The 25,051-nt window shown below is 40.0% G+C and overlaps 1 protein-coding gene across 1 annotated transcript in view; it reads left to right on the forward strand.

Moving 5' to 3' along the window:
- Window positions 1–1,239: 1,239 nt before the first annotated feature.
- Window positions 1,240–25,051, forward strand: part of itcha (itchy E3 ubiquitin protein ligase a) — a 28,695-nt gene continuing 4,883 nt past the window's right edge. The window contains exons 1-23 of the mRNA XM_080424543.1: window positions 1,240–1,379; window positions 3,681–3,760; window positions 4,784–4,925; window positions 6,691–6,815; window positions 8,175–8,306; window positions 8,842–8,890; window positions 9,097–9,275; window positions 10,073–10,337; window positions 10,631–10,726; window positions 11,348–11,522; window positions 13,571–13,640; window positions 13,861–13,945; window positions 14,153–14,281; window positions 14,739–14,811; window positions 16,797–16,868; window positions 16,984–17,072; window positions 17,214–17,373; window positions 17,841–17,974; window positions 18,145–18,285; window positions 19,062–19,182; window positions 20,252–20,356; window positions 23,992–24,088; window positions 24,781–24,853. Of these exons, the coding sequence (XP_080280669.1) occupies window positions 3,736–3,760; window positions 4,784–4,925; window positions 6,691–6,815; window positions 8,175–8,306; window positions 8,842–8,890; window positions 9,097–9,275; window positions 10,073–10,337; window positions 10,631–10,726; window positions 11,348–11,522; window positions 13,571–13,640; window positions 13,861–13,945; window positions 14,153–14,281; window positions 14,739–14,811; window positions 16,797–16,868; window positions 16,984–17,072; window positions 17,214–17,373; window positions 17,841–17,974; window positions 18,145–18,285; window positions 19,062–19,182; window positions 20,252–20,356; window positions 23,992–24,088; window positions 24,781–24,853 (2,537 nt within the window). The 5' untranslated portion in view covers window positions 1,240–1,379; window positions 3,681–3,735. The remainder of the gene's footprint in view (window positions 1,380–3,680; window positions 3,761–4,783; window positions 4,926–6,690; window positions 6,816–8,174; window positions 8,307–8,841; window positions 8,891–9,096; window positions 9,276–10,072; window positions 10,338–10,630; window positions 10,727–11,347; window positions 11,523–13,570; window positions 13,641–13,860; window positions 13,946–14,152; window positions 14,282–14,738; window positions 14,812–16,796; window positions 16,869–16,983; window positions 17,073–17,213; window positions 17,374–17,840; window positions 17,975–18,144; window positions 18,286–19,061; window positions 19,183–20,251; window positions 20,357–23,991; window positions 24,089–24,780; window positions 24,854–25,051) is intronic.

Here is a 25,051-nt window from a genome sequence, read left to right on the forward strand (position 1 = left end):
TGCAATCCATTTATTGTGAACATACAATAATAAAAACAACAACAAATATATTGGTTACTTCAATCATCAAAATACAAACATAATTAAATAAAAGGATAAAGGTTATTTTATTGTTTAAAACAATCAAGACAACAAAAAAAAGACAACAACAACAACAACAAATAAACATAAAATAAAATAAAGGTTGCTCTTCTGGAGGCCTGTTGACAGCCAAACATGACCGGAAGTAAGTGTGGGGATTGAGTGGAGTGGCAGGCCATGCAGTGTTGCCATGTCGGTTTATTATAAGCGACTTTGGGCTTCTTTTTCTGTAAAGTTGCTTGTAAAAATTGGTTAGTTGCAGGTTGCGTTTTTTTGGGCTGGTTTATGCTTCCAAGTTTTTTTAAATGATTATTTAAACCAATGGTTCTCTAATATTTTCATGAAAGTGTTTTGTGCCAGGGAGCATTTGTGTTGTTGTTAGACTGTTTCAAAATATTCCAAATATTCCACATTTCATTGCAAGAGTTTTTGAAAATAGCAGATCTACAAGCTCACTACGCGTTACATCGCAACGAGTTGTGAGATTGTAGTTTGGTGTTTTCGATGCATATAGGTTTAAACTGCTCATGTGGCCTATAGTTATATGGAAGAAAAAAAATATATATATACCACATAAATAAAATCCACAATGAAATAAATAAAAAATGCAATGAAATAAAAAAATCACACCCTGTGTGAAGTGGGCGGTGTCTTGCTAGCTAATCACAATACTGAATGGAGTCAACCAATCATGTACAAAAAATAAATACATTTATTGAAACACTCTTTATGATGGACGAAACCATAACTTAAAAAAAACAATTAATGGTTTTTTTAAAGTTATGGTTTCTTATATAGGACTATGCACATGTGTCATGTGACACTGGCCAATCACAGTCCTGAATAGACTCTGATTGGCCAATCACGGTGCAGGGTTAGGCGGGGTACTTTTTGGCCAATCACAGGCCACTAAAATTGTACAAATATCCAAACCTCACTTATAGGGGCGGTTTCACCGCCCAATAATACAATTAAAAAAATACATTTATTTATTTAATTGTATTTTTTTCATTGTATTTTTTTTTATTGTGTTTATGATTTATTTCATAGTGGATTTTATTTATTTCATTGTGGTATTTATTTTTGGGACCTATGGACTTCCATTCTTTTGGGCTTGTTTTCCTAGACACGGTTGCGTGTTTCTCTCACAAAACCTGGCAACACATGGTGGCAGGCTGCTAGCAGCTCGCTGGCTCCTGTCCTGTCTGACTGTCAACAACCTGACAGCAACACACCTAAACATCTGTGGAGACGACGCTCTCATTGGCTTCACGTCGTATATAACACTTATATCTCAGGTATGAGCGACGTCATTTGACTTTCAGTGAACTGGGAGCGTCGTGAGATCGATGTCCCCGATGGAACGACATGATCAAAGATAACGTCATGTACCCGTTAGTGTGGTGGCGTTAGCTTCTTTAGCTCGTTGATAAACAGCTAACAGCCGGTCGGTGTGTGCGTGTGGCACGTCAGCTATAGTGTCCTATGCCCCCCCCTCTCCTTTATCATCTTTGAACTTTCATTACCGCCGCTCGATCGCTGCCAAAACAACGCTTTACATTGAATATTTTAATGTATCCAATGCTAGCTAGCTAGCTATAGCTGCCTATGCTACAATGTCAACCTGAGATAGCAGATAGGTGTGATTGAATGAGCTTCTTCGTGAAAGATCTAGATATCTTCTGTGTTTTTAGCTAACGTTAGATTAGCTTTATTTTTAAGTGGGGTAACTAAAATATCTGGCCACACATTGCCCCCTTACATGGTAATGTATAGGTTGTGAGCTTGTAGATCTGCTATTTTCAATGAAATTGCAATGAATTGTGGAATATTTGGAATATCTTTTGAAACATTCTTAACAACACAAATGCTCCCAGGGCACAAAAAAAAACATGAACATATTTGAGAGCCACTGGTTTAAATAATAATTAAGCAAGCCTAAATAAGCAACTTCACTTTAGAAATAAGCCCAAATGGTAGATCGTGCATAGTCTAGTAAATAGATAAAAGGGATAAAATATCAAAGCAGTCACATAAGCTGGGATTTTCAGTTATGACAGGCAGGAGCTTGGTGGTGACTGCTTGAAATAGCTTTAGTTAAGCCAAGGTGTGTGTGTGTGTGTGTGTGTGTGTGTGTGTGTGTGTGTGTGTGTGTACACACAGTAACAGTTATTCTGAACCTTTTTCATTTCAAGGACCCCCTGCAGTGTTATTTATTATTATTTTAATCTCTGGGACTCTAGTACACAAATCCTCAGTGTTAATGCTGATCCATTTGGTTCCATATTTGTACACTCCCAGACAGTAACTATTAGCGTCCATTTCATTTGTAACTATCTGTCTGTTATCCCTTTAGCCCAAATGTCTGACTGTACCTCGTGCTGTTTGCATTTCTGTCTGATAAAGTATTCAATCAATCAATCACTCATTTAACTGGGATTCCCTGGAACCCCCTCAAGGACCCCTGTGGGTCCTCGGATCCCATGTTGAGTACTACTATGTGTACTAGAAGTTGACAGAATGCATCGTAGATCCAAGACCACATTATGTTACAATGTGCTGTGCTGATGACAACAATTGTTGTGAGAAACAATCCATGGATCAAACAGAATAATAGAAACATAACATAAATAACATCCAGCAACTCAGTCTGATGTGAGAGACATATAGTTGTCTTACAATGGGGTTAAAATTGGACTTGGTTATTAATGCACTAGTGCAAGATAGTTTTAATGTCGACACAAATATAAGCCTATTGCTCAGTGCTTTTATCTTTTGTTGATTTACTGAATGTGCTTGTCAGAGTAATTACAGAGAGAGAGCACTTGTTGCATAATAATGCTGTCTCCTGACAATGAAAGAATATATATAGGCTGCTAGGGTGACGCAGTTGTAAAGTGCCTGCCCACCACCGCGTAATCTGGGGGTTTGAAGGTAGAGAGGGTGATATTTGTCACTGCACGTACGGGCTGGCATGGCACCAGTCAGCAAGGGAGTGTTGGGTGGGAGGAGTAGCATGAAGGCTCGGGGTTCCTCACTGGCAGGTGAGTCAGTAGGATTACAACAGCAGTGACAGCACACAGAAATGTGTGTGGGGAGAACTTAATTGGCATAACAACTTAAATTGGGGAGAAAAGAGGGTTAAAAGCCAAAAAAATGACTGTTTGTAATTGCATTGGTTGAAAGTAGGTTTGCATGGAGCACTCACTACTTGTTATACAATCTGATCTACTTTCTAAAAGAGAAGTAAGTAGGCTGAACAAGTATGACCTGTCTTTTAGTCAGTGCCACAACAAATGTGTCACTGCTCGAGTTTAGAGGTTGAGGAGGTAGGCTCCTTCTGTCCATTCAGTCCTTTACTTTTTGAGTATCACAAGATGTATGCCCAAGGATATTCGTTTTATCACTCACTCACTGTGTTGTGTTCAATAATTGGATTGCTTTACTAGTAATACTGACTGTACGCAGACTCTATTTACAGCCAGGCTCTTGTCTGTTTTGCATTGTCTGTGGCAACGAAAGCCTAATCCTTTTTAAGTAGGTTACCTGTCTCTAGACTCTAGTGTCCCTGTGTTTACATGTGATGTCATTGGTTCTAGGTTTTGCAGGCCATCTCTGTGTAGCCAAAGAAGGCTACAGTGTTATGGCTTTGACATGAAGGCCCAGTTACAAGTCACCGGTAAGTTGATTTTCCAGTAATAATATCCCAATGTTTATGTTTATTTTGTCCGGTATACTTTTGAAATTAAATACTTTGAAATGTGGCTGTCAGTGAACATTCAAACAGTCATTCCTCTTCATGTTAACTTAATGATGACGTGATAGTCGCAAGGAGTAGCATCACCTGTGATGTAGGGATGCATGTACTCCTCAATAGTGGCTAAAAGTTATCATCCAGATTATTTTGTTTAATAAAATGTGACTGTGGCTCAGGAGGTAGAGTAGCCACTTGGAAACCAGAAGGTTCTTGGTTGTAATGCACATTGTAAACTGCTTTGGCTAAAGGCGCTATGAAAATGTAACCATTTAATATTGTAATCACACAGGCGCTCAGGTGGCGCAGTGGTACCGTGAACACTGCATAAAAGGGGTAAAAAAAAAAGCAACAAATAATAATGCTTCTAACTCTTTTGTTGCGCATTGTTCATCAGTGTCATATCTTTGGTCAAATGATGTGTAATGGTCTCTGATTTTATTGTCCCTCTTCTCGTCTGATGGATTGGGAAATGGGTTGTATATATTGTTCTGGTTAGCCCTTAGGAAGTGAGGACAAGGTGCAACAGCTGAACAAACCAGGTGTTCGAATTAATTGCCAAGTTTCGCTATTACATACTGTTATTGCAAAACATAAAAGAGCAGACCTTTTGTACACCTTTAGTTTGACATGTGCATGGAAAAAGACCAAGAGCCGACTAATGTAGAAGAAAGGACTCCTCTCCCACACAGCGTCTTCTTCACTTGCAATTAAAATATAAATGTACTGGGAACAGAAGCAATGTTTCGGTACACAGACCTTCATCAAGTTTTCTGATGAAGGTCTGTGCACCGATACCTTGTATCTGTTCCCATTACATTATATTTTAATTGCAAGTGAAGAAGACAGTGTGCGGGAGTCCTTTCTTCTAAAGTTATGAAACATGAAACCTGGTTTTTAGATTATTTTAAGATGAATTATACCTGTGATGCTGATTCTTCCCTCTAGTGCTGTCGGCCAAGCTCAAAGAGAACAAAAAGAACTGGTTTGGCCCCAGTCCGTACGTCGAGGTGGCTGTGGACGGCCAGTCCAAGAAGACTGAGAAATGTAATAACACACACAGCCCCAAATGGAAGCAGGCGCTCACAGTGTAAGTGCTGCAGCCATGTTTCTGATGTGGATGGGTAGATCTGTTTGTAGCAGATCAGCTATTTTCGGAAAGAGAGATTTGGTGTAGAGTTTAAAAAAAGGAGGGGGTCCAGTATAGATCCATAAGGGACTCCAGTCAAAGAAGTACAGTATAGGGTTTAAGTGTTTAAATGTCTGTCTATAGGGTTGAAATGGTTAAATGTATGTCTAAACCTTTTTAATTTCAAGTTCCCCCAGTTTGATATGCATATTAGACCATTTGATACGTATTTTTATCTCTATACTATAAAAAAAAATCTGACCATAAAGGTCTATTTGGTTACATTTGCACACTCTCAGAGTTACAGGCCCGTAAGGGTCCATTTGGTTCCTAATTATCCCAAATTTAAACTGGGGACCGCGTGGAACCACCTCAAGGACCCCATGCCTGGTGGTTCAGTTTGCATGTTTTTAGCATACACAAAAAAAAGCTTTGAACTGCGTCTTTCTATTTTGTAGGTTAGCTGGTTAGTCTGTGTGTTGCATAACAGATTAATCTGCTGCAAAATGAGTTAAAAATCCCATGCCTCTCTTCTCAAAGCCCATTTGTGCAGCTTCAGTTACTGTGATGTCACACAGATCTCCTTGGACTAGTTATCACACTTTTAGGAAGGCTACTAAAGCGGTTCCTGAAGGAAGCAGCACTGTAGACTCTTCTATACTCAGTCACAAGGGCCATTGTTCCCTGAAGTTAAAGAGATAACAAACTTTACAACAGGCCTGCTGTGTAGCTCACCTGTTTTAACTATGGTGCTTTCATTAAACGGGTTGTGAGATGGTACATGATTTGCACTTATGTAGATACAAACAATAGTCTGCACTCACAAACTTGGCTTTTCAGATGATTTATCAACCATATGTACTCAAGCATCCCTATTCTGGGCATGTCTTAATAGGCATATGTTCAGCGAAACTAGCAGATCTACAAGCTCACAATGCGTAGCAACACAGCATGTTGTGAGCTTGTAGATAGGCTATTTTCGGCCAAGAGTTTTGGTGTAGAGGTAAATAGGAGCGGGGCAAGTATAGACCCCTAGGGGACTCTGGTCAATAAAGTGTATATAGCATTGATCCTCAATAGGTGGATTCCAGTCCGGATGCGGACCGAACCACAACCATCTCTGGACTCTGGGCAAATTATAGCGACTTGTCAATGCTTAATCCAAGCAAGGAATAGCAGTATTAACGTTATTGATCGTTTAAATACAAAATATAAATAAATACTAATGGGTTCATCCCCAACCAAGCATAAGACATGAACGCCATTTGTTCCATTTGCTAATTTGTGCCAGGTGTGTATATTTCCCCTTAAGGGTCCTTTTGGTTCCATTTTTAACTTCTCAGAGTTACGCTTGGGAAAGCAGCCTACGCTGCATCAGAAACAGATGTTTCACTTTCCTTTTAATTTCACCTTCTTGTAGGACTGATTACTAAGTTATATGGCTGGTGTATCTATATCTGGGAGAAATAACAAATTTGGGTGGATGGTTTATTTGTACACACGGCATCGGGTAGTGTCAAAGCCCATCCGCGCATCTCTACAAGGGACAGTTGCTCAGTGAAGAGATTTGGTATAGAGGGGGGAAAAGGAGGGGACTAACTAAAGACCCTTGAGGGACCCCGGTCAACACTCAGTACATTATAGGGTTTCAGTGGTTAACATCACACTTGTGATGTCATGCTAATAATATGGAAATCAACTAAATGTCAACATTTCCCTCCTGCAGAATTGTCACCCCATTCAGCAAGTTGATCTTCCGTGTGTGGAGCCACCAGACTCTGAAAGCAGACATCCTCCTGGGATTGGCATCCCTGGAGATCAGTGAGACCTTGAAGGCTAATGACTTGAAATGTGAGTTTGCTCTGTGGGTCGCCGTCCTGTGTGTCATCTGGTTTGCAAACAACAAGCGGATATGACATTGTATGATATGACGAGGATGGGAAGATTATAGGCTTAGTGTCACACTGCACTGCTTTAGAGCTGAGTTAGAGGCCCATCATTGCTCATCACAGCTCTATGGGTAGAGTATGGCCCCAACATTGCCAACGTGACCGATGTGTGTATCTGAATTATTTCTCAGGCAATTTAAAAGGCTGAACAAGATAAGCGTTAAATGGCTGCATGTTAGATAACATTACATAACACTTTATAGCAGTTTATAGATCTAGATAGAAAGAAGTGTGTCAATATAATTGCACTAAACTCTTAATTTGGAAACATATTAACAAGGACTTTAATCACAGAACAAGGTCTAACAAACAGCGTGTGTTTGATAGCATTGAAGTAGACTTCAATGCATTACAGGTGTTAAGTATAATGTAAAACAATGCTGGTATTATATGTTGTTCCTGAGATACAGTCCTCACCTACATGCTAATGCGTTTTCTCTTGACCTACAGTGTGTTTACTCTGCCATTACAATGAATCTCAGACCTGGATAAAATGTGCTAACCATGCGACATGCAAGTCATAGTTATTCCCTGTCTGCCCAGCTGCTTTTCGGTACCCTGCTTTTCAGTACCCTGCAATAACATACCAACTAAAACCTAACTTCATTCATACAACTTAATTGTGTCCATTGCTTGCTGTTTGGGGCTATGTCATCACAGCAATGAAAGGTCGCTCCATGTTACAATAGTTGTCTGTTCCTACTTGTGTGTGCATGCATTCCTTCTTCATAGTGAAAGTCTGCTGAGGAGGGCTTGAAGCCAATACACATGAAAGGAGAATTGAGTTAACCATGAGGACAACACGTTAGCATTAATCACTTAAACCCTATATACTTTGTTGATCGGGGTCCCCCCGGGGCTTATACTTGGTCCCCTCCTTTTTCCGTCTACAGATTCTTCCGAATAGCTGATCTACAAGCTCAGCTTGTACTGTAGATCTGCTATTTTTACCGAATGTTCGCCAATGTTCCGCGCCTGTTATGGCATGTCCAAAATAGGGACGCTAGGGTTCATGTGGTTAACTAGTACTGTAGATATACTGTATAACATAAATTAATTCAGCTACAAGTTTTGGAGGTCAATTTGGCAGGAAGGCAAAGGAGTTGGTCCTAGAGAACAAGAGCTCCTTGTTCTCTCTTTCTCTCAGAGTGACATCATTGATATATATTAGTCTTTGTCTACTCTAGTGGGCTTGTTTAGGGCTGTGTAAATCTTATTGTCCCACTGAAGTGCATCATCTGCGTGTGTGTCTGCTCTCCAGTGTCTGAGGTGGTCCAGACGCTGCAGCTGAGCTCCGACAGGGACCCCCGTGATGTAGTGGGTGACCTATCGGTGTGTTTGGATGGCTTGCAGGTAGACCCAGAAACCTTCTCGTCTGCAGAAAAAGAACATGGTGAAGAAACACAGACACACACACACACACACACACACACACACACACACACACACACACACTAGGGCTGAGATATGGATTTTATATCGATATTGCGATATGAGGCTAGATATCGGCTGGGATTTTCAATATAACCATATCATATATCGTTACATGGCATATGTTTTGTCTTTAACTCGTTTTAATCACCTAAGGCCTACTGTACACAAATGTTTCAAAAAATGTAAACGCACTGCGTTGTGATGAGCTGTGATCTTGTAGATCAGCTATTTTTGAAATTGTGAGAAATTTCAAAAGAAAATGTATCGTCACATTGAGGTATTTAGTCAAAAATATAGTGATATTTGATTTTGTCCATATTATTGCCCAGCCCCACTCAGACACACACACACACACACACACACACACACACACACACACACACACACACACACACACACACACACACACACACACACACACACACACACACATTTTAGGATTAGGAACTTGAACTCAAAATGAATGTGTCTTTTCTTCTGTCATTATATTGTAGCTGTTGTGCCCAATGGAAATGCAAGACAGAATGGGGACTCTGGCATCAGGTGTTGTACACATTACTTTTTCTGCACCTCAGGTTGACTCTTTGTTTATGCTTAACTTGGGTTAATTGTTAAGTTTGGGGTTAAAGAGTGGGTTTCCTCATTGGACATACTGTACATGAACATAAACTATTCACTAAATATTCAGTGAACTTGGTGTGACATTGAAGTTGACTCTGACCTCATATACCTTGATTTTTCTCCCCCAGGTCAAGCAGAGACACGTCTCCCTCCAGTGATTCAGATGAGTGGGTCATTGTCCCTAACGGCCATGCTGTCAATGGTACAGGGTCTCCTGCCCCTTCTCCAGGGGTCTCCAAAGACTCACGTCCACCTAGACCAGCCCGCCCCCCTCCTCCAACCCCCCGGAGACCAACAGCCTCACCAGGTAGGATGAGTAATCTTTTACTCAGTGGATGGATTAATGGAATAGGCTTAGGTCCATTTAATATCTCCTGCTGCAAAACATAGTTAACCCATTTAGACCTGAGGCCGGTTTAAAAACGCCTTCTAAATCCTGACCTAAGTTTTCTGAAAAACTTCAAATATTTATTCAAAAAAAAAAAAAAGAAAAGATGTTGCTATATACTGTACATAGCAACAAGAACCCCCAAAGGGGTTCCTGGCTTGAAATATATAGTTACGTAATGGGGTTCCAGGTCTTAACTGATTCACTGCCAATCACGTAGATCTACGCGAACCTATTTAAAGCCGCCACGTGCCAATCGCGTAGATCTACGTTTTTTTCCAATTTGACCCAAAGGAGATATGATTTTTCGAAGATCTAGACTCCTATCCACTTCCTTGTTAACTTAAAAACTCTGGCACTGGCTAAAAAAATATGAAAATACATCTGGCAGTTAATGGGTTAAAATATCAAGAATCATGAAATAATTAAATGTTTCATCAAGAAACATTTTATAAAATATACAGTGTATGCCTAAAAAGGATTTTAGATTTTAAAGTTTTATGATTTGTTGTTAAACAAGTACTTGTTTAGCAACTTAAACCCTGCATACTTAGTACTTAATTTCCCCCCCAGAACAGGGACGCTAGGATTCATGTGGTTAGTCGAATACGCGTTTTCACCACTGGTGTGAAGGTACTATAACGGACTATAATTAATTAATCAATACCATCCTCTCCCCTTCCCCTCGTCTGTTGTGTGCTGTTCCTCTCCCTCAGCCTCGTCTAGCAGCTCCTCCACCAGTGAGGTGAGTGAAGCCCCTGTTTCAGATGGCTCCTCCCAGGCCTCTGCTAGTGGGGGCTCAGAGCCACAGGACACTTCAGCTGAAGCAGCAGCAGCACCAGTTGCAGCGGGGCCGGCACAAACGCCGAGTGGCCCCAAAGCTGAGACCTCAACCTCTGCAACGGCTGCCCCGCCCCCTGCAACGCCGGCCCCAGCCACTCCCAGAGTTGCACCTGTGGCCAGCGGTCCCATGCCACCCGGGTAAGAGGAAACGTTTTTTTGTTTTTTTCCCCCGCCGCTACTGATTCTACCTGAGCCGTTTAATCTTCACACAAAATCCCTGCAAATCCGTGTGAGTGCTGGCGGCGCCTTCGCCAGCTGCTCAATTCAAAATTACTTTGAAACACTTGAACGATTTTAATGGCTACAGTAAATGTTTTCTCCCTGCATGACTCTCTGACTCCATTAAACAAGTGCTTCTGCAAATGACTCTCATCAATATCCCACTGCCTGCTGTTTTTTTTTGCTGACTATAATGGTCTTTGCCTCTGTAGGTGGGAGCAGAGGGTGGACCAGAATGGCCGTGTGTATTTTGTGGACCACATTGAAAAAAGAACAACCTGGGACCGGCCTGATGCACTGGCTGCAGGGTACCTTTCTACTTCACTTAACTTATATGCCAAGGGTGTTGGCAGATCAGCAATATTAATTAGACATTTATTTTATGACAGCAGCTGTTCCTGAAAATTGCCACGTTAATGAAAGAATTTGCAGGAGTGCCATAAAAAAATTATAAGGAATCTTTTCACCCGTAGTCGTGATCACAATATCCAGCGAAGCAATCATGCCTACCATATTAGTCATAATAATGCAGGCTTACTTTGACATACCGGTAGTTGTGTTCGGCTTGTCTGCACAGTGAAAAATAGAGAGTTTGGACAACTTGCATAAAAGAAAATGTCGACATAACCTTTGCCTTTGCAGTGGAACTCATTAGTCTGGGTCGACTATGCAGCCCAAATCTGATTCCCTATCCTGATTGAAGTCATATTGGTTCTATGCAGTCTGAACAAGGCTAAGTCATGTGATTCAAATCTGATTAGCAAAAAAATCTGTTTCCATTTGTTTTTTTTTGTGCTGCTCAGTCTGTATTAAAACAATGCGACTCCAATCTGGATTGGCCACAAATCAGATTTGGGCTGCCAGCCCAATATGGCCCCTATATTCCCAACTCAGTTTTGCCCCCTCCCCCCACCACCTGTCCTCTATAGATGGGAGAGACGAGTCGACCCCATGGGTCGGGTGTACTATGTCGACCACATCACTCGGACCACCACGTGGCAGCGCCCCACACAGGAGTCTGTGCGTAATTATGAGGAGTGGCAGAACCAGCGCAGCCAACTGCAGGGAGCCATGCAGCAATTTAACCAGAGGTTCATATACGGGGTGAGTGTGAACACATCACTGGGAATGGTGGACAAAGTATACTCAAGTATTGAGTATTACAAAATATTACTCGGCATGGGTGGATTCACTGCATGTTGTGGGGGCCTCTGCAGAAGCACAAAACAAGACTTGTTGCATACGGTGCTTCCCACGCAAAAGTTGGTATTTATAAAGGCAAATTGGATTGGAGAATGTGGGTAACGGTTTACAAAACAATTGTTTCGTTAATATGTATAGCGGTTTTGGGTCTAGTTACCACAGTTCAATACATGTTTGTAGAAAAAAATCCAATTATAAAATTGCTCTCCGTTTATTTCATAAAACAAGTAATATTGCTGGCCCATGATGACAACATAAGATACAGTATAAGGAGCACAAATAACAGATTATGGTCTGAAATGGTTATGAAGTACAAAAAAATGATATTAGAATTGAAGTGCAATTAATTGCTATAGCCCGCAAACTTAACAGTAGTACCGTAGTCTGTAGTGTATTTGCTTTTGTTAATAAGTTGGAAAACCTTCTTTATTGATTGTGCTGTCACCTAGACCAACCTAATGGTACACAGTGCTTCAGAGCAGAGGTGATATGATGTTGAGAATTGAGTTATTAAATTATAATAATATATATCATTAAAATGTAGCTGACTTACCTGAACAATTGAGTCAATGTTGGCTAAATATCATTGTGTGGTTAATAAGACAAGGATGTTTTAATTTAATTCATAAATCAGTCTTTCCTCCATGGGCTATTTTCCGCTGGACTTTTCTAATTAATCCATGTCTTAACTCTTTGACTGCCAGAGTATTTTCATAAAGTACTCCCCCAGTGCCAGCAATTTTCGTGTTTTTTTATTTTTATATTTTGAATTTTTCTCATGAAAATAATTTAAGGGGACATAATGTAAAGACCCAGCACAAATCCGCCACTAGAGTGCAGCACATGACAGCTAGATCAGGTCGTTGGGTCTCTCTCAGCCTTCTTGATAGATTAGACAGAGAAAAACATGAAAACGGAAGTGACGTCGTCCCAGATTGTTTTGATCGCCAAAATGCCGTCGTGATACACGACGGCGATGACTGATCGTCACCCAGACCATAGATTATAGAAGAGAAACTGTCCGTTTGTCCGTCATACCGTGTGAAAGACCGTTTATTTACCTATTTTGGACGAAAATGACTGGGGAAAAGAATCAAAAACCGGAAACGGAATCCAGGTCATGAAACCGGATGCAGATGTCCGTGAAGTAAGTGGAACTCGAGAATAACATTGAATATTAAGCAGCATAGCGCGATCAGAGATTAAACAATGAACGCGCGTCCAGCGCGTCGACGGCCAACTGGACAAAGTAGCACTTGACGCGTTATCGCGTCGTCCGCAGTCAAAGAGTTAATATGTATTAAAATGCAATCATAACATAACTTTATGTCCCCTCTCTCATTTGACCCCATACTGAAATGAATCCAGTGGCTTACTTGAAAATCAGTTCCCAGTATGCACACCCTTGATGCTGAAACCTCTCATGTGACATTGCACGGTCCTGCATGACTGTGGTAATTGGTAGTTGTGTCCAGAAGGCTTTGGTCAGATCACATGTTTGCTGCACAGTACCCAGGGGAATTAAGGAAATAGCGCCACACTCCTCCTAATAATAACTGACATTTACTTGACAGTCATTCGATGTTTCAGCTATGTGAGGACTGTGTGATGAAAACAAAAAACAAATGTATGCGTTTACCTTTCTGTAAGTCGCTCTGGATAAAGATAGAATGCTTAAATTGTAACACAAAACAATCCCTAGTTTAATATATCCATGGTCTACACCTCATCAGGTGCATGTTTTAGCATTGTTTAAAATACTCACGGGACCATAATAACATTCAGGGAAATAAGAGCTTGATAGCTATTCCTCTCTTGTGTAACAGACATGCAAAGGCCTTATTTAAAATACCGGTATGTATTATAATTATGTGTAATAAGATAATTATACATTTAATTTGCTTAGTTTTGCCATTGAACAGGCACCTTCCCTTTTCTCTGCCTCTTAGCTCCAAGATCAGCTTGCAGCTGCAGCAAGCAAAGAATTTGACCCACTGGGGCCTCTACCACATGGCTGGGGTAAGCATGGTTGGCTATTAAGTGTTTGACACTGTTTCACTAATACCCCTGTTATTAGTTGGAAAAGAAACCTTTAGATGTGCTTGTGGAAATATATATCTATAGATATCCATAAGTGGTACTGTACTGCACTTGAAGCATCATTTTCTAGACTGTGAATAAGCCATGAATAATACATAAACAGTTAACTTTTATCTTCTCATTACTATTTTATGTCCAGAGAAGAGAACTGACACCAATGGCAGAGTGTATTTTGTTCATCACACAACTCGGGCAACTCAGTGGGAGGATCCCAGGACACAAGGGTGGGTACATTAATATCACCTGTGTTGTACTCCTTTGTAACTTACAGACCCTGTTGTAACCATGTTCTAACATAGTGGTAAAGATCCTGTTATTGTTTATTATTTATTTGTCTTCATTATTATTGTATGCCTAGCATGTTGTATGGACAGCTGCCGCTGACAGATTTTTATTCTGTGTGTGTGTGTGTGTGTGTGTGTAATTTCCAGGTTGTTGAACGACAAGCCCCTGCCAGAAGGTTGGGAGATGAGGTTCACGGTGGATGGTATACCTTACTTCGTAGACCACAATAGGAGAACTACCACCTACATCGATCCTCGCACAGGGAAATCCTCACTGTATGTCTGAGTTTAAACAGTGTTAAAATTGACATATATTATAGCCTTTTGATGAGATTTGAAAAAAGAAGTGGACCAATTATAGACTCCTCGTTCAACAAAGTATATAGGTTTGAAGTGGATACAAAGCTTCTGTTGCTAACTCCTGTGTGTTGTAGGTCCCCGAATTAACATTGCATTTGAAAGTTCCACTAAGCCGTAGCGTTGGGAAAATGCCTCTAGTCCCCTCAAGCTTCTAAACAGCAACCTTTTTGGGGAAGCTGGGGGTTAAATTAATGTTGTACTTGGAGGTTATGTATCTGATGCTTCTTTCTTTGTAATTGGGAGTTAAAGCACTTAATTTAATATCCTCCCACCATGTTACATTACTCTTTAGCATTTTAGGTATGAGATTATATTTATTTGTTAATAAGGACACATTGAAGTACATAATCGTTATTTTGGTCATTTCCTACAGTGAGAACGGGCCCCAGATTACCTATGTCAGGGACTTCAAAGCCAAAGTGCAGTACTTCCGATTCTGGTGTCAGGTAAGTGTCATCTGAACAACTCGCACAATGATGTCAAAATATCTGTTATTGATTGAAATTCTTTATTAGTAATAGCCCCTTGAGATGTAGCATCTCGTTTTCGAGGGGGTCCCGAAATAGAATTCTGATCTGTTCCCATTCATGTATTGCTTTCGGTAATATGGCAGAAACTACCGTCTTCATATTGACAAAACATTAATTATAGGTCTTGTAGTTTGGATCCCTTTATAGTTTACCATTTATAAATGACTGATTCGCCTTAGGGGGCCACCATAGCCATTGACATTACATGTTAGCAGAAAGGAAAAAAATTGCTCTCCGTCGTTTATGTCATAAAACAAATAATATTGTTGGCCCATGATGACAACATGAGATACAGTATAAGGAGCACAAATAACAGATTATGGTCTGAAATGGTTATGAAGTACAAAAAATGATATTAGAATTGAAGTGCAATTAATTGCTATAGCCCACAAACTTAACAGTAGTACCGTAGTCTGTAGTGTATTTGCTAAGTTGGAAAACCTTCTTTATTGGTGATTTTGCTGCCATCTAGACCAACCTAATGGTACACAGTGCTTCAGAGCAGAGGTGATATGATGTTGAGAATTGAGTTATTAAAATAATATATATATATATATTTATGTATTCACATTCTCTCATTAAAATGTAGCTGACTTACCTGAATAATTGAGTCAATGTTGGCTAAATATCATTGTGTGGTTAATAAGACATGAATGTTTTAATTTAATTCATAAATCAGTCTTTCCTCCACGGGCTATTTTCCGCTGGACTTTTCTAATGAATCCATGTCTTAATATGTATTAAAATGTTTGTTTGTTTAGTTTTTAAATGTCTTTAAATGTGGTTACACAGAAACATGGAAAGTCTCAATTGTGTGTATACACTATACAGCAGGGGTCTGCAAGTAAGTTTGGCCTCGGGCCAAACTTTTCAAAGACATTAGATGGTGGGCCAGAACACAATCAATGGCTAATTTAGGACTTGGAACTTGCAACAAACAACCTTATGTACAATAATAATAACTGTATCGTTGTAAAAGTTACTACATAAAGATGTGGTATAACAATTGATAGAAAAGCATGTGGAATCAAATGTTCCTTTTTGTGCAGGCGTCATCCTTGAATGTTTCACTTAGAGGATATCTAGTGAACATTTTATCTGGAGACAGAGTACTCCTTTTCGAACAAGAGCTCTTTCATGGTTCAAGGTCTCTTAGAATGGAGAGAAACAATGTATCTTTTAAGGCATGTGAAACACAGCTTTAGTGTGTTTTTTAAACTTGAGGGGAGTTTTTCATGCAAAATCAAGTCTCAAGAGGAAAGTTGACAGTGAAAACATAACATTCAAAGAATGGAAATAGAACTATTTGTTCTTCATACCTGATTTAATCAATTCAAAGCTATTGCTGTCCATATCCTACCTGGACTGTCAGTCAGCTATTATAAATTATTTACAAAATACATTTTCGGGGCCAGATATTATCGCTGGCGGGCCAGTTCTGGCCCACGGGCCTCCTGTTGCCTAACACTGCTATACAGTATATCTCTGCTGTCAGGCAGAAACCAGCTAACTCCTAAATGTTTCAGGAAATGAAAAAAACTAAACAAAAATGGAGTTAGGAGGTTTTGTTCATCATTGATCAGAACAGCTGAATGGACGTCCAAGCTCACAATGAGGTTGGAGGTCAAAAGGGGGTGGAGCCTGGAGTCAGCAAAACCAGCTAACTCCACCCCTCTTTGGTGGAGTTAGCTGGTTTAGCAGAAGCACTTTTTTATACTTTCTATTGGTTCAATATTGTTTTTACCAACACACAGACGTAAAGGTTGTTCAATAGCACTGATTTATGGAAAAAAATGCAAAAGCGTCAAAGTGGAGTTAGCTGGTTCCTGCCGGACAGCAACGATATTGTACATGAGGTTTTCATGCCTGTCTTTTTCTCTCTCATTCCCTCTATCTCTTAGCAACTGTCGATGCCCCAGCACATAAAGATTACAGTTACTCGCAAAACCTTGTTTGAGGATTCGTTCCAACAAGTGAGTTTCTCCAAGCTTTTATCATACTGTCTTAAATCTTCATTACTTTGCGTAGAAATGTTCTAGTTTTAGACTGTGTTAATCATTTCCCACTGCGTTTCTTTTCCGTTGAAAGATCATGAGCTTTCATCCACAAGATCTGAGACGGAGATTGTGGATCATATTTCCTGGAGAGGAAGGCCTGGACTATGGAGGAGTAGCCAGGTAATTACTGTGTGTTGAGATGCTTGATGGATGACTTTAAGGTGCGTTGGCCACCACCCACAAATTATGTGCAACACAAACTCTACCATCACAAATCACCATAATTTCCCCCCCCTTTTTTCTCTGGACATATCTTCACAGGGAATGGTTCTTCCTGCTGTCTCATGAGGTGCTGAACCCCATGTACTGTCTGTTTGAGTATGCTGGCAAGGACAACTACTGCCTGCAGATTAACCCGGCCTCTTACATCAACCCTGACCACCTCAAGTACTTCAAGTTCATTGGACGCTTCATCGCAATGGTACACTGCATCATGTGTCTTTTCTTATCACAGGGCTGATAGCTGCTGCTAATTAGAGTGGCTCAGATGTCCTGGCCCAATATTATTTCATAGGAGGATGAAAGGAAATACAATTGGTAGCCAATAATGGTCAATTATTTTTTAGATGGTTGCACCCCCAGAAAAAAACCAACTATATTTATGATATCTACTTCTAAACTAAACTACAGCTGTTTCGAGCAGGCCTGAACTCTATTTAAGGTTTTTCATTTGGAAGACATTTATAGAAGATAAATATTGGACTTTGAGGTTATGTATCTGATGCTGCTCTCTTTAGAATGGTTCGTTATCACACAAGTGTAACTTGTTTTAAACAAAAATAGAAAACTATCATTGCAATCTATCGATCCATCCCTGATGGTATTGGTATTGACAAGTTACATGTTGAGTGATCATAAACTAAGATGTCTTGTACTGTCCGTTTCTAGGCGCTGTTCCATGGAAAGTTCATTGACACAGGTTTTTCGCTTCCCTTCTACAAACGTATCCTGAACAAACCCCTTGCTCTCAAAGACCTGGAGTCCGTAGACCCAGAATTCTACAACTCCCTCATGTGGATCAAGTACGTTTGGGCATATATAGGGTGCAGCTAATGTATGTAGTGAAGTCATTTAACATGGCTCTGTGATTATGGGATAATGCATCAAACATAATTTAAGCTGAGGATGGCCATTGTAGGCCTAAGCCTGATTTATACTACCGTACTTAACAATGACATCCTCTGTTTTGCAGAGATAACAACATTGAAGAGTGTGGCCTAGAGATGTTCTTCTCAGTAGACAAGGAGATCCTGGGGGAGGTAACCACCCATGAGCTGAAGCCTGATGGAGGGAACGTTCTTGTCACAGAGGAGAACAAGGAGGAATACATCAGGTACGGTCTGCTCTCATCTACTTCTCCCAAGAGACAAAAACTTATGTTTCTATATCAGTGGTTCTCAAATCTTTTCATATCACAGCCAAGATTATACTGTATGTATTTGGCCGCCGACCCCCATATCAAAATATTTAGTTCCAGGGACCCCCAGAAGCAAAGATTTTTGACTTACAAATGTTCGCTTTAAAAATATATATATTCAAAGATTTGCACAAATGTTCACGACTTTTCAAAAATAGATCTACAAGCTCATATTGCGGCACTCTGTGCCACGCTGGACCGCTTTTTTCCCCCTCTACACCAAATTTCTTTGCCAAAAATAGAAGATCTACAAGCTGACAACGTGTCTCACCGTGACACATTGTGAGCTTGTAGGTCGGCCATTTTTGGCTAATGTTCCTCCCAGAATATGGATACCGGGGTTCAAGTGGCTAAACAATCCTATGCTTAACATCATACATGTCTATCTAAATGACCTTTGAAAGAGAATCCGCCTCAGACGCCAAGTTCATAATGATATAAACTGCATCACAGATGGTGGTTTTAATTAATGAATTGACCAGGGTTCCCGAGGGCTCTATACTTGGTCCGCACCCCTTTTAATCTCAACACCAAATCTCTTGGCCAAAAGTCACCAATCTAACAACCTCACAACGTGTCACATTGCAACACATTGTGAGCTTGTAGATCTGTTATTGTTTCTGAGTGTTCGCCCCCCGGAAAGTAGGGATGCTGGGGTTCATGTGGTTAATGAATTGTCTTTATGTATGCAGATTGGTTGCAGAGTGGAGATTATCCAGAGGAGTGGAAGAGCAGACGCAAGCTTTCTTTGAAGGCTTCAATGAAGTTCTGCCTCAGCAGTACCTTCAATACTTTGATGCCAAAGAGCTAGAGGTACTCGGCTTTGGACTTGGTAGTAATAATTTGTTGCTGTCGGGTGGAAACCTTGTATGTCGAAAACCTTTTTTATTGTCATTTAAAAAAGAAAACGTTTTAAAATAGCCAATCTACAAGCTCACAACGCGATGCGGTGTGAGATTGTAGGCCTGCTATTTTCACAACTTTTGTGCGACACTCCTGTACAATGAAGTTGGGCATTAATTTAAGTTGGAAGATGGAGATGCAAGGTTTCTGCCCGACAGCAACGATATGAATTCATAATGAACTTTCTGCAATTTTCATACATGCATGGAATAGTGGTGTTATTCATTCCAAAAGACTATTGACATAAATAATTAGGAGTGGCAGCTTCACAGCTGTTTTCATGTTCAGCAGTATTAAAACTTCATTAGGGAACTCAGCGTATCTTTGAGAACATTTGAGAAATGCGTCTCAGGGTTATTTTCACGTCATTATGAAACATAGATTTTCATTATGAAAACAGAATGGCAGTGTACTGCACAAGTCCCTTGCACAGACATATTACCACACTCCTTCTACTTTTATATTGCTGTTCCCTACCACAGCGCACAACATAATCAGTTACTGTCGTCAAACTAGTTCATGACAAGTAGGGGTGTAACAGTTAATCAAACTAATCGATTTCATCGATTAGAAAAAATAAACGATCATTTAATAAAATAATCGATTAATAATAATTGTGGAAATGGTTGATCTACAAGCTCACAACTGTGAGATTGTAGATCTGCTATTTTCTTTTGTACGACACCATTGTGCGACAAAATAAATGAAATAAAATCGCGTTTTCGATTATTCAACTAATCGATACAGTAATCGATGGAATAATCGTGAAGAGAATTATCTATAGTTAAAGCCCTACGAATAGGCAAACAAAAAGTCAGCACTCTCACAAAGGGTGTACATTTAATGTCCCTTATCAAGAACGAGCCTACGTATCAAGAACACCCACGTCCAATGAGTTCAATGGACAGCTGGCGCCATCTTGTGAGGTTAACAGATATTACTTTCAATGGTGTGACGTCATGTTCTCTTTCTATATAAGGTGATGCTGTGTGGCATGCAGGAGATAGACCTGGTTGACTGGCAGAGAAACGCCATCTACAGACATTACGCCCGCAGCAGCAAGCAGATCCTCTGGTTCTGGCAGGTTGGTACTAGTACACAAACGCACACACACAGACACACACACACACACACACACACACTTGTGAGGACATCAGCATTTTAAGGCGGCATTGAAAATAGCTGAAAATGGATTGAAACCTTTATTTATTCTCGAAAATAGCTCATTTTCAATGCTGTCGAGATGAAATAAACTTTTTTACTTTTCATTCATTCAGAGATGAATAAAAAGGCCCTAATCTGTCCCTTATCAAAGAATGTCAAAGTCAAGCCTTGGTGAATAGACTAATGGGAAACCACAGGGTTTTAAAGGGGAACAAACCTCTAGGCCATTTGTGAGAGTTTGCTGCCCTCTAATGGTTAAGAACTATAGAAGTGTAAAAAGTTAAAACATGCCCGGCTACTGCTAACCTTAGTATACTGACGTAAGCGATACCTGCAGCTCATCACATTAACCCATTCAATCCGGGAACGCATCTGTGTAATTTTTTGATTTCTTTGGCTATTAAAAAAATAGCAGATATATAAGCTCATGGCACAGAGTGCCGTGCTATTTTAGAAAAATCATGAAAATGTGTGCAAATCTTTGAATATTTATATTTTCAAAGTGAACATTTTTAAATAAAATCTTTCCTACTGGGGTTTCATGACATGGACCCCCAAAATTATATGTATTTGTCCGCGGACCCCCATCTCAAATTATGTTGTTCCAGGGACCCCCAGAAGCAAATATTTGAGTTAAAAATGTATATATATTCAAAGATTTGCACACATTTTCACTCTTTCCTTACCCCAAAAATAGCAGATTTACAAGTTCATATCACAGCACTCGGTGCCGTACTATGAGCTTGTATATCTGCTATTTTTTAACAGCCAAAAGAAATCTAAAAATGACACACAGTTGCGTTCCCGGATTGAATGGATTAAAGGAGCATTTCACCCCTGGAAGAAGTTTTCGGTCTTTTAATGAAGTTTAGGACTCAAGAAACAAGATCCTGTTTTTTTTTGTGTAAAATCTGTGTTTTTAGATATCTAGTAATCTTCGCGTAATCTTCGCGTCTTCGTGACGTTATTTACGTCACGAGAGCTAGGTCTCATTCCTTTCCGCACTACATGTCTCGGCGCGTCTCAGTCAGACCAGCTCCAAAGACAGCCCCCGTAACACTTTGTTCAACCTTCTTTCCCCACTCGGCCACTCCCATTAGCTGCGGCCAGCGGGCAACCCCCCTTGCAGAGTGAGGCATTACTTTACCTGAGTGATCTTCTGATAGTTGTACTTGAATGTTGACATGAAATAATAATCCTGTGTAGTGTTTCATAAGCGCAAGCGTGAAAGAATCCAAATACAACATGGAGCGACGCGACGGTAAACAAACACTGTGAAAGGCTAGGATCATAATATCAAGGATTCGACAGTTATGTCGCTACTACACGGAAGTAGAACGGCTAAAGATACCAAGGATTTGTCAGTGATGTGACATCACTAACGAATCCTTGAACATGAAGGATGAGATGGACGCTTTTGACTTCCAGTGTTGCCAGATATTGTGAAAGAAATAAGAAACCAGGTCTATGAAAACAAGCCCAAAAGAAGATAACTAAGCCAAGAGCACTTTAAACCTAGACATGGGATATTATATATTTGAAAAATGCTGATCTACAAGCTCACAACACGTTGCGATGTTACCCATTGTGAGCTTGTAGATCTGCTATTTTCCAAAAAATCTTGAGGGGAAAAAAGTGCAAAATGTGGAGTATTTTTTTATCGTTTTAACAACACATATTTGGCACAAATTATAATTTCAGATGGGGGTCCGTGGAAAAATACATGAACATGTTTGAGAACTACTGGTTTAAACAACAATCAAAACATTTGGAAGGATACAAGCCCAAATATCAACTACATTTTAGAAAGAAGCCGCTTATAATAAGCAGACATGGCAACACTGAACACTGGCACACATGTTGTGTGTTGTCATTGAAGATCACACCCACAGGCAGCCTCCACTCCCCCACAAGGAGGTGCAGTGCACCAAAGCATTATGGTCATTGTAGTATTGCAGCGTTCCAGTCAAATCCTAGTCAAACACACATATTTCATAATTTTTCTGGCCATAGGGTGCAAATTTTAAATTGTTCTACTGTTATCTACTACAAATACTATTAACATTGAGTGATTGCAGTTTCTTCCAGGGGTGAAATGCTCCTTTAATAATGGGTGTGTTAGATTTAGGCGTGCTAATGTGCAAGCATTGACAATGGCGTTGACTAGTCAGCGCTTGCACATTGGCACGCCTAAATCTAACACACCCATTGAGAACTGTCAATGCGAGCACATTGGCACGCCTAAATATCACTTTATGACATTTGGTTACTGTTGAAAATTAACCATTTGGCTAACATTGGCACCTTTTGGCAGATTAATGTTTATTGTCCTTGATAAATAAAGAAAATGGGTCAGCTGAGGACAGCCTGTCATATTTTTACATTTCTATATTTTTAACCAGGCAAACAAAAGTGGTCTCCCGTTCCCTTTTAACTCTATAAACGCCATTGACTCGAAAACGCGTCAATAACTACTTAATCCACCCACGCCATTGACGCGTTAGACACGTTGGATTTGCGTTCATTGTTTAATCTCTGATCGCGCTATGCTGCTTAAAATTCAATGTTATTCTCGAGTTCCACTTACTTCACCCATATCTGCATCCGGTTTCATGTCCTGGGTTCCGTTTCCGGTTTTTGATTATTTTCCCCCGGTCATTTCGTCCAAAATAGGTAAACAAACGGTTTTTCACACGGTATGACGGACAAACGGACAGTTTCTCTTCTATAATCTATGGTCTGGGTGACGATCAGTCATCGCCGTCGTGTATCACAACGTAATTCTGACGATCAAAACAATCTGGGAGGACGTCACATCCGTTTTCATGGTTTTCCCTGTCTAATCGCCCAAGAAGGGTAACAGTGACACCAGGAGCTGATCAAGCTATCATGTGCTGCTCTCTGGTGGCGGATTTGTGCGGCGTCTTTAAAAAACAGTCTGACCAATTATTTTCATGAAAATTTTCAAAATATAAAAATAAAAAAAACACAAAAATTGCTGGCAATGGGGGAGTACTTTATGAAAATACTCTGGCAGTCAAAGAGTTAAAGATGAATTTAATGGAAAGAAATGCCTCCCCTCACAATACTCAGCTTAACAAGTTAGTAATAATAATGCATAGCATGTCTATGTAGCATTAGGCCAGTAATAATTTATTAATATTACTTTACTTGGTGTGGGACTGTGAGTCCTTTACATAGTGTACAGCAACTGTGTACAGCATCATGCATTGCTCCAGTCACACCTGTCACAGAGAGGCATCCTATTGGGAAATCTTCCTTATTCATCATATAACACGAATTCTTTGACAATTAATATGCTGACAGTTGGGGTGGGAAGGCTTTTTATGTATTTTAACAAAAGGCAGAGAACTGCTTGACAACCAATTATAGGATTTATTACGCAATCATTTTTGCAGTAAAAACAAAATGATTATAGGTTGCCTATAGCTTTAACAAGATCAAAGCATCACTTTCCCTATCACCCTTTTAACACTGATTTCTGTACATGTTCAAGCTTTTTAAGCCAGAATTAATATGAAATAATGTTCCCAGTTTGTCAAGGAGATGGACAATGAGAAAAGGATGAGATTGCTGCAATTTGTCACTGGAACCTGCCGACTTCCTATGGGTGGCTTTGCCGACCTTATGGGTATGTTGTTGGAAAACACACACGCACGCACACACACACACTTTCATATTAAAGCTGCAGAATAGTTTTCTCAATTGATCTTAACCAAAAGCAATTTCACTTTGACTCATAGGGGTCGCCACAAATGTGAACATTTTAACTTTTTGTTGCAGAAACATACAGTTTCGACCTATCTCATCCAAATTAGTTACACCTTATTTCGGGAGTGACAATGTAGCCTGGCTCCAGCCCCTGAATCGCTAACCTCACATTCAGGGTCTGGAGACGCTGTAGAAAGGCATGTTTTCTCGGTTGAAAATCGAACTTGCCCAATCGGGATAATCCAGTATGAACCAATCGCCAAAGAGTCCCACTTTGGCCACGCCCCCATCTCAGAAAACGGCTGCGCTGAGAGGGCTTTCAGACTGAATAATGGAGGGAAACTAAATAAAAATGCAAGCCAAGTGTCAGGTTAGTGACAATGTAATTGGCTTGCAAAATGACTGGGATGTCCTATAAAAAAATATATCATGAACACCCATTCAACAACCCACGACTTGCGTCAGTCCAACCAACCATACTTGCAATTTCCTGGAATTAAATCTTTCTAGTTTATCTATAAATATGTTTATTAGTAATATAATAATATGCTGTATGTGTGTGTGTGTGTACTGTGTATATATATGTATTTATTTATTTTATAATTCATACAGGGAGCAATGGACCCCAGAAGTTCTGCATTGAGAAAGTGGGCAAAGAGAACTGGCTTCCAAGAAGTCACACATGGTAAAGTTGTGGATTATTCTTTCTATTCAAATTATTTAACATTTCTGATTTTTCAGGGTCCAGAACCACTTTAGAGCCTCCCTTGTTGGGCCTTGATTTGGTATTTGAAATCATGCACTCCTTTTACATTTCAAGTAAAACATAACATTTTAAGTAAGACAAAATAACGAAATGGAAATCCATTTTCTGTCACGTTTG

The sequence above is a fragment of the Gymnoscopelus braueri genome (genome assembly GCF_963280865.1).
Source record: "Gymnoscopelus braueri genome assembly, chromosome: 3".
NCBI lineage: Eukaryota > Metazoa > Chordata > Actinopteri > Myctophiformes > Myctophidae > Gymnoscopelus > Gymnoscopelus braueri.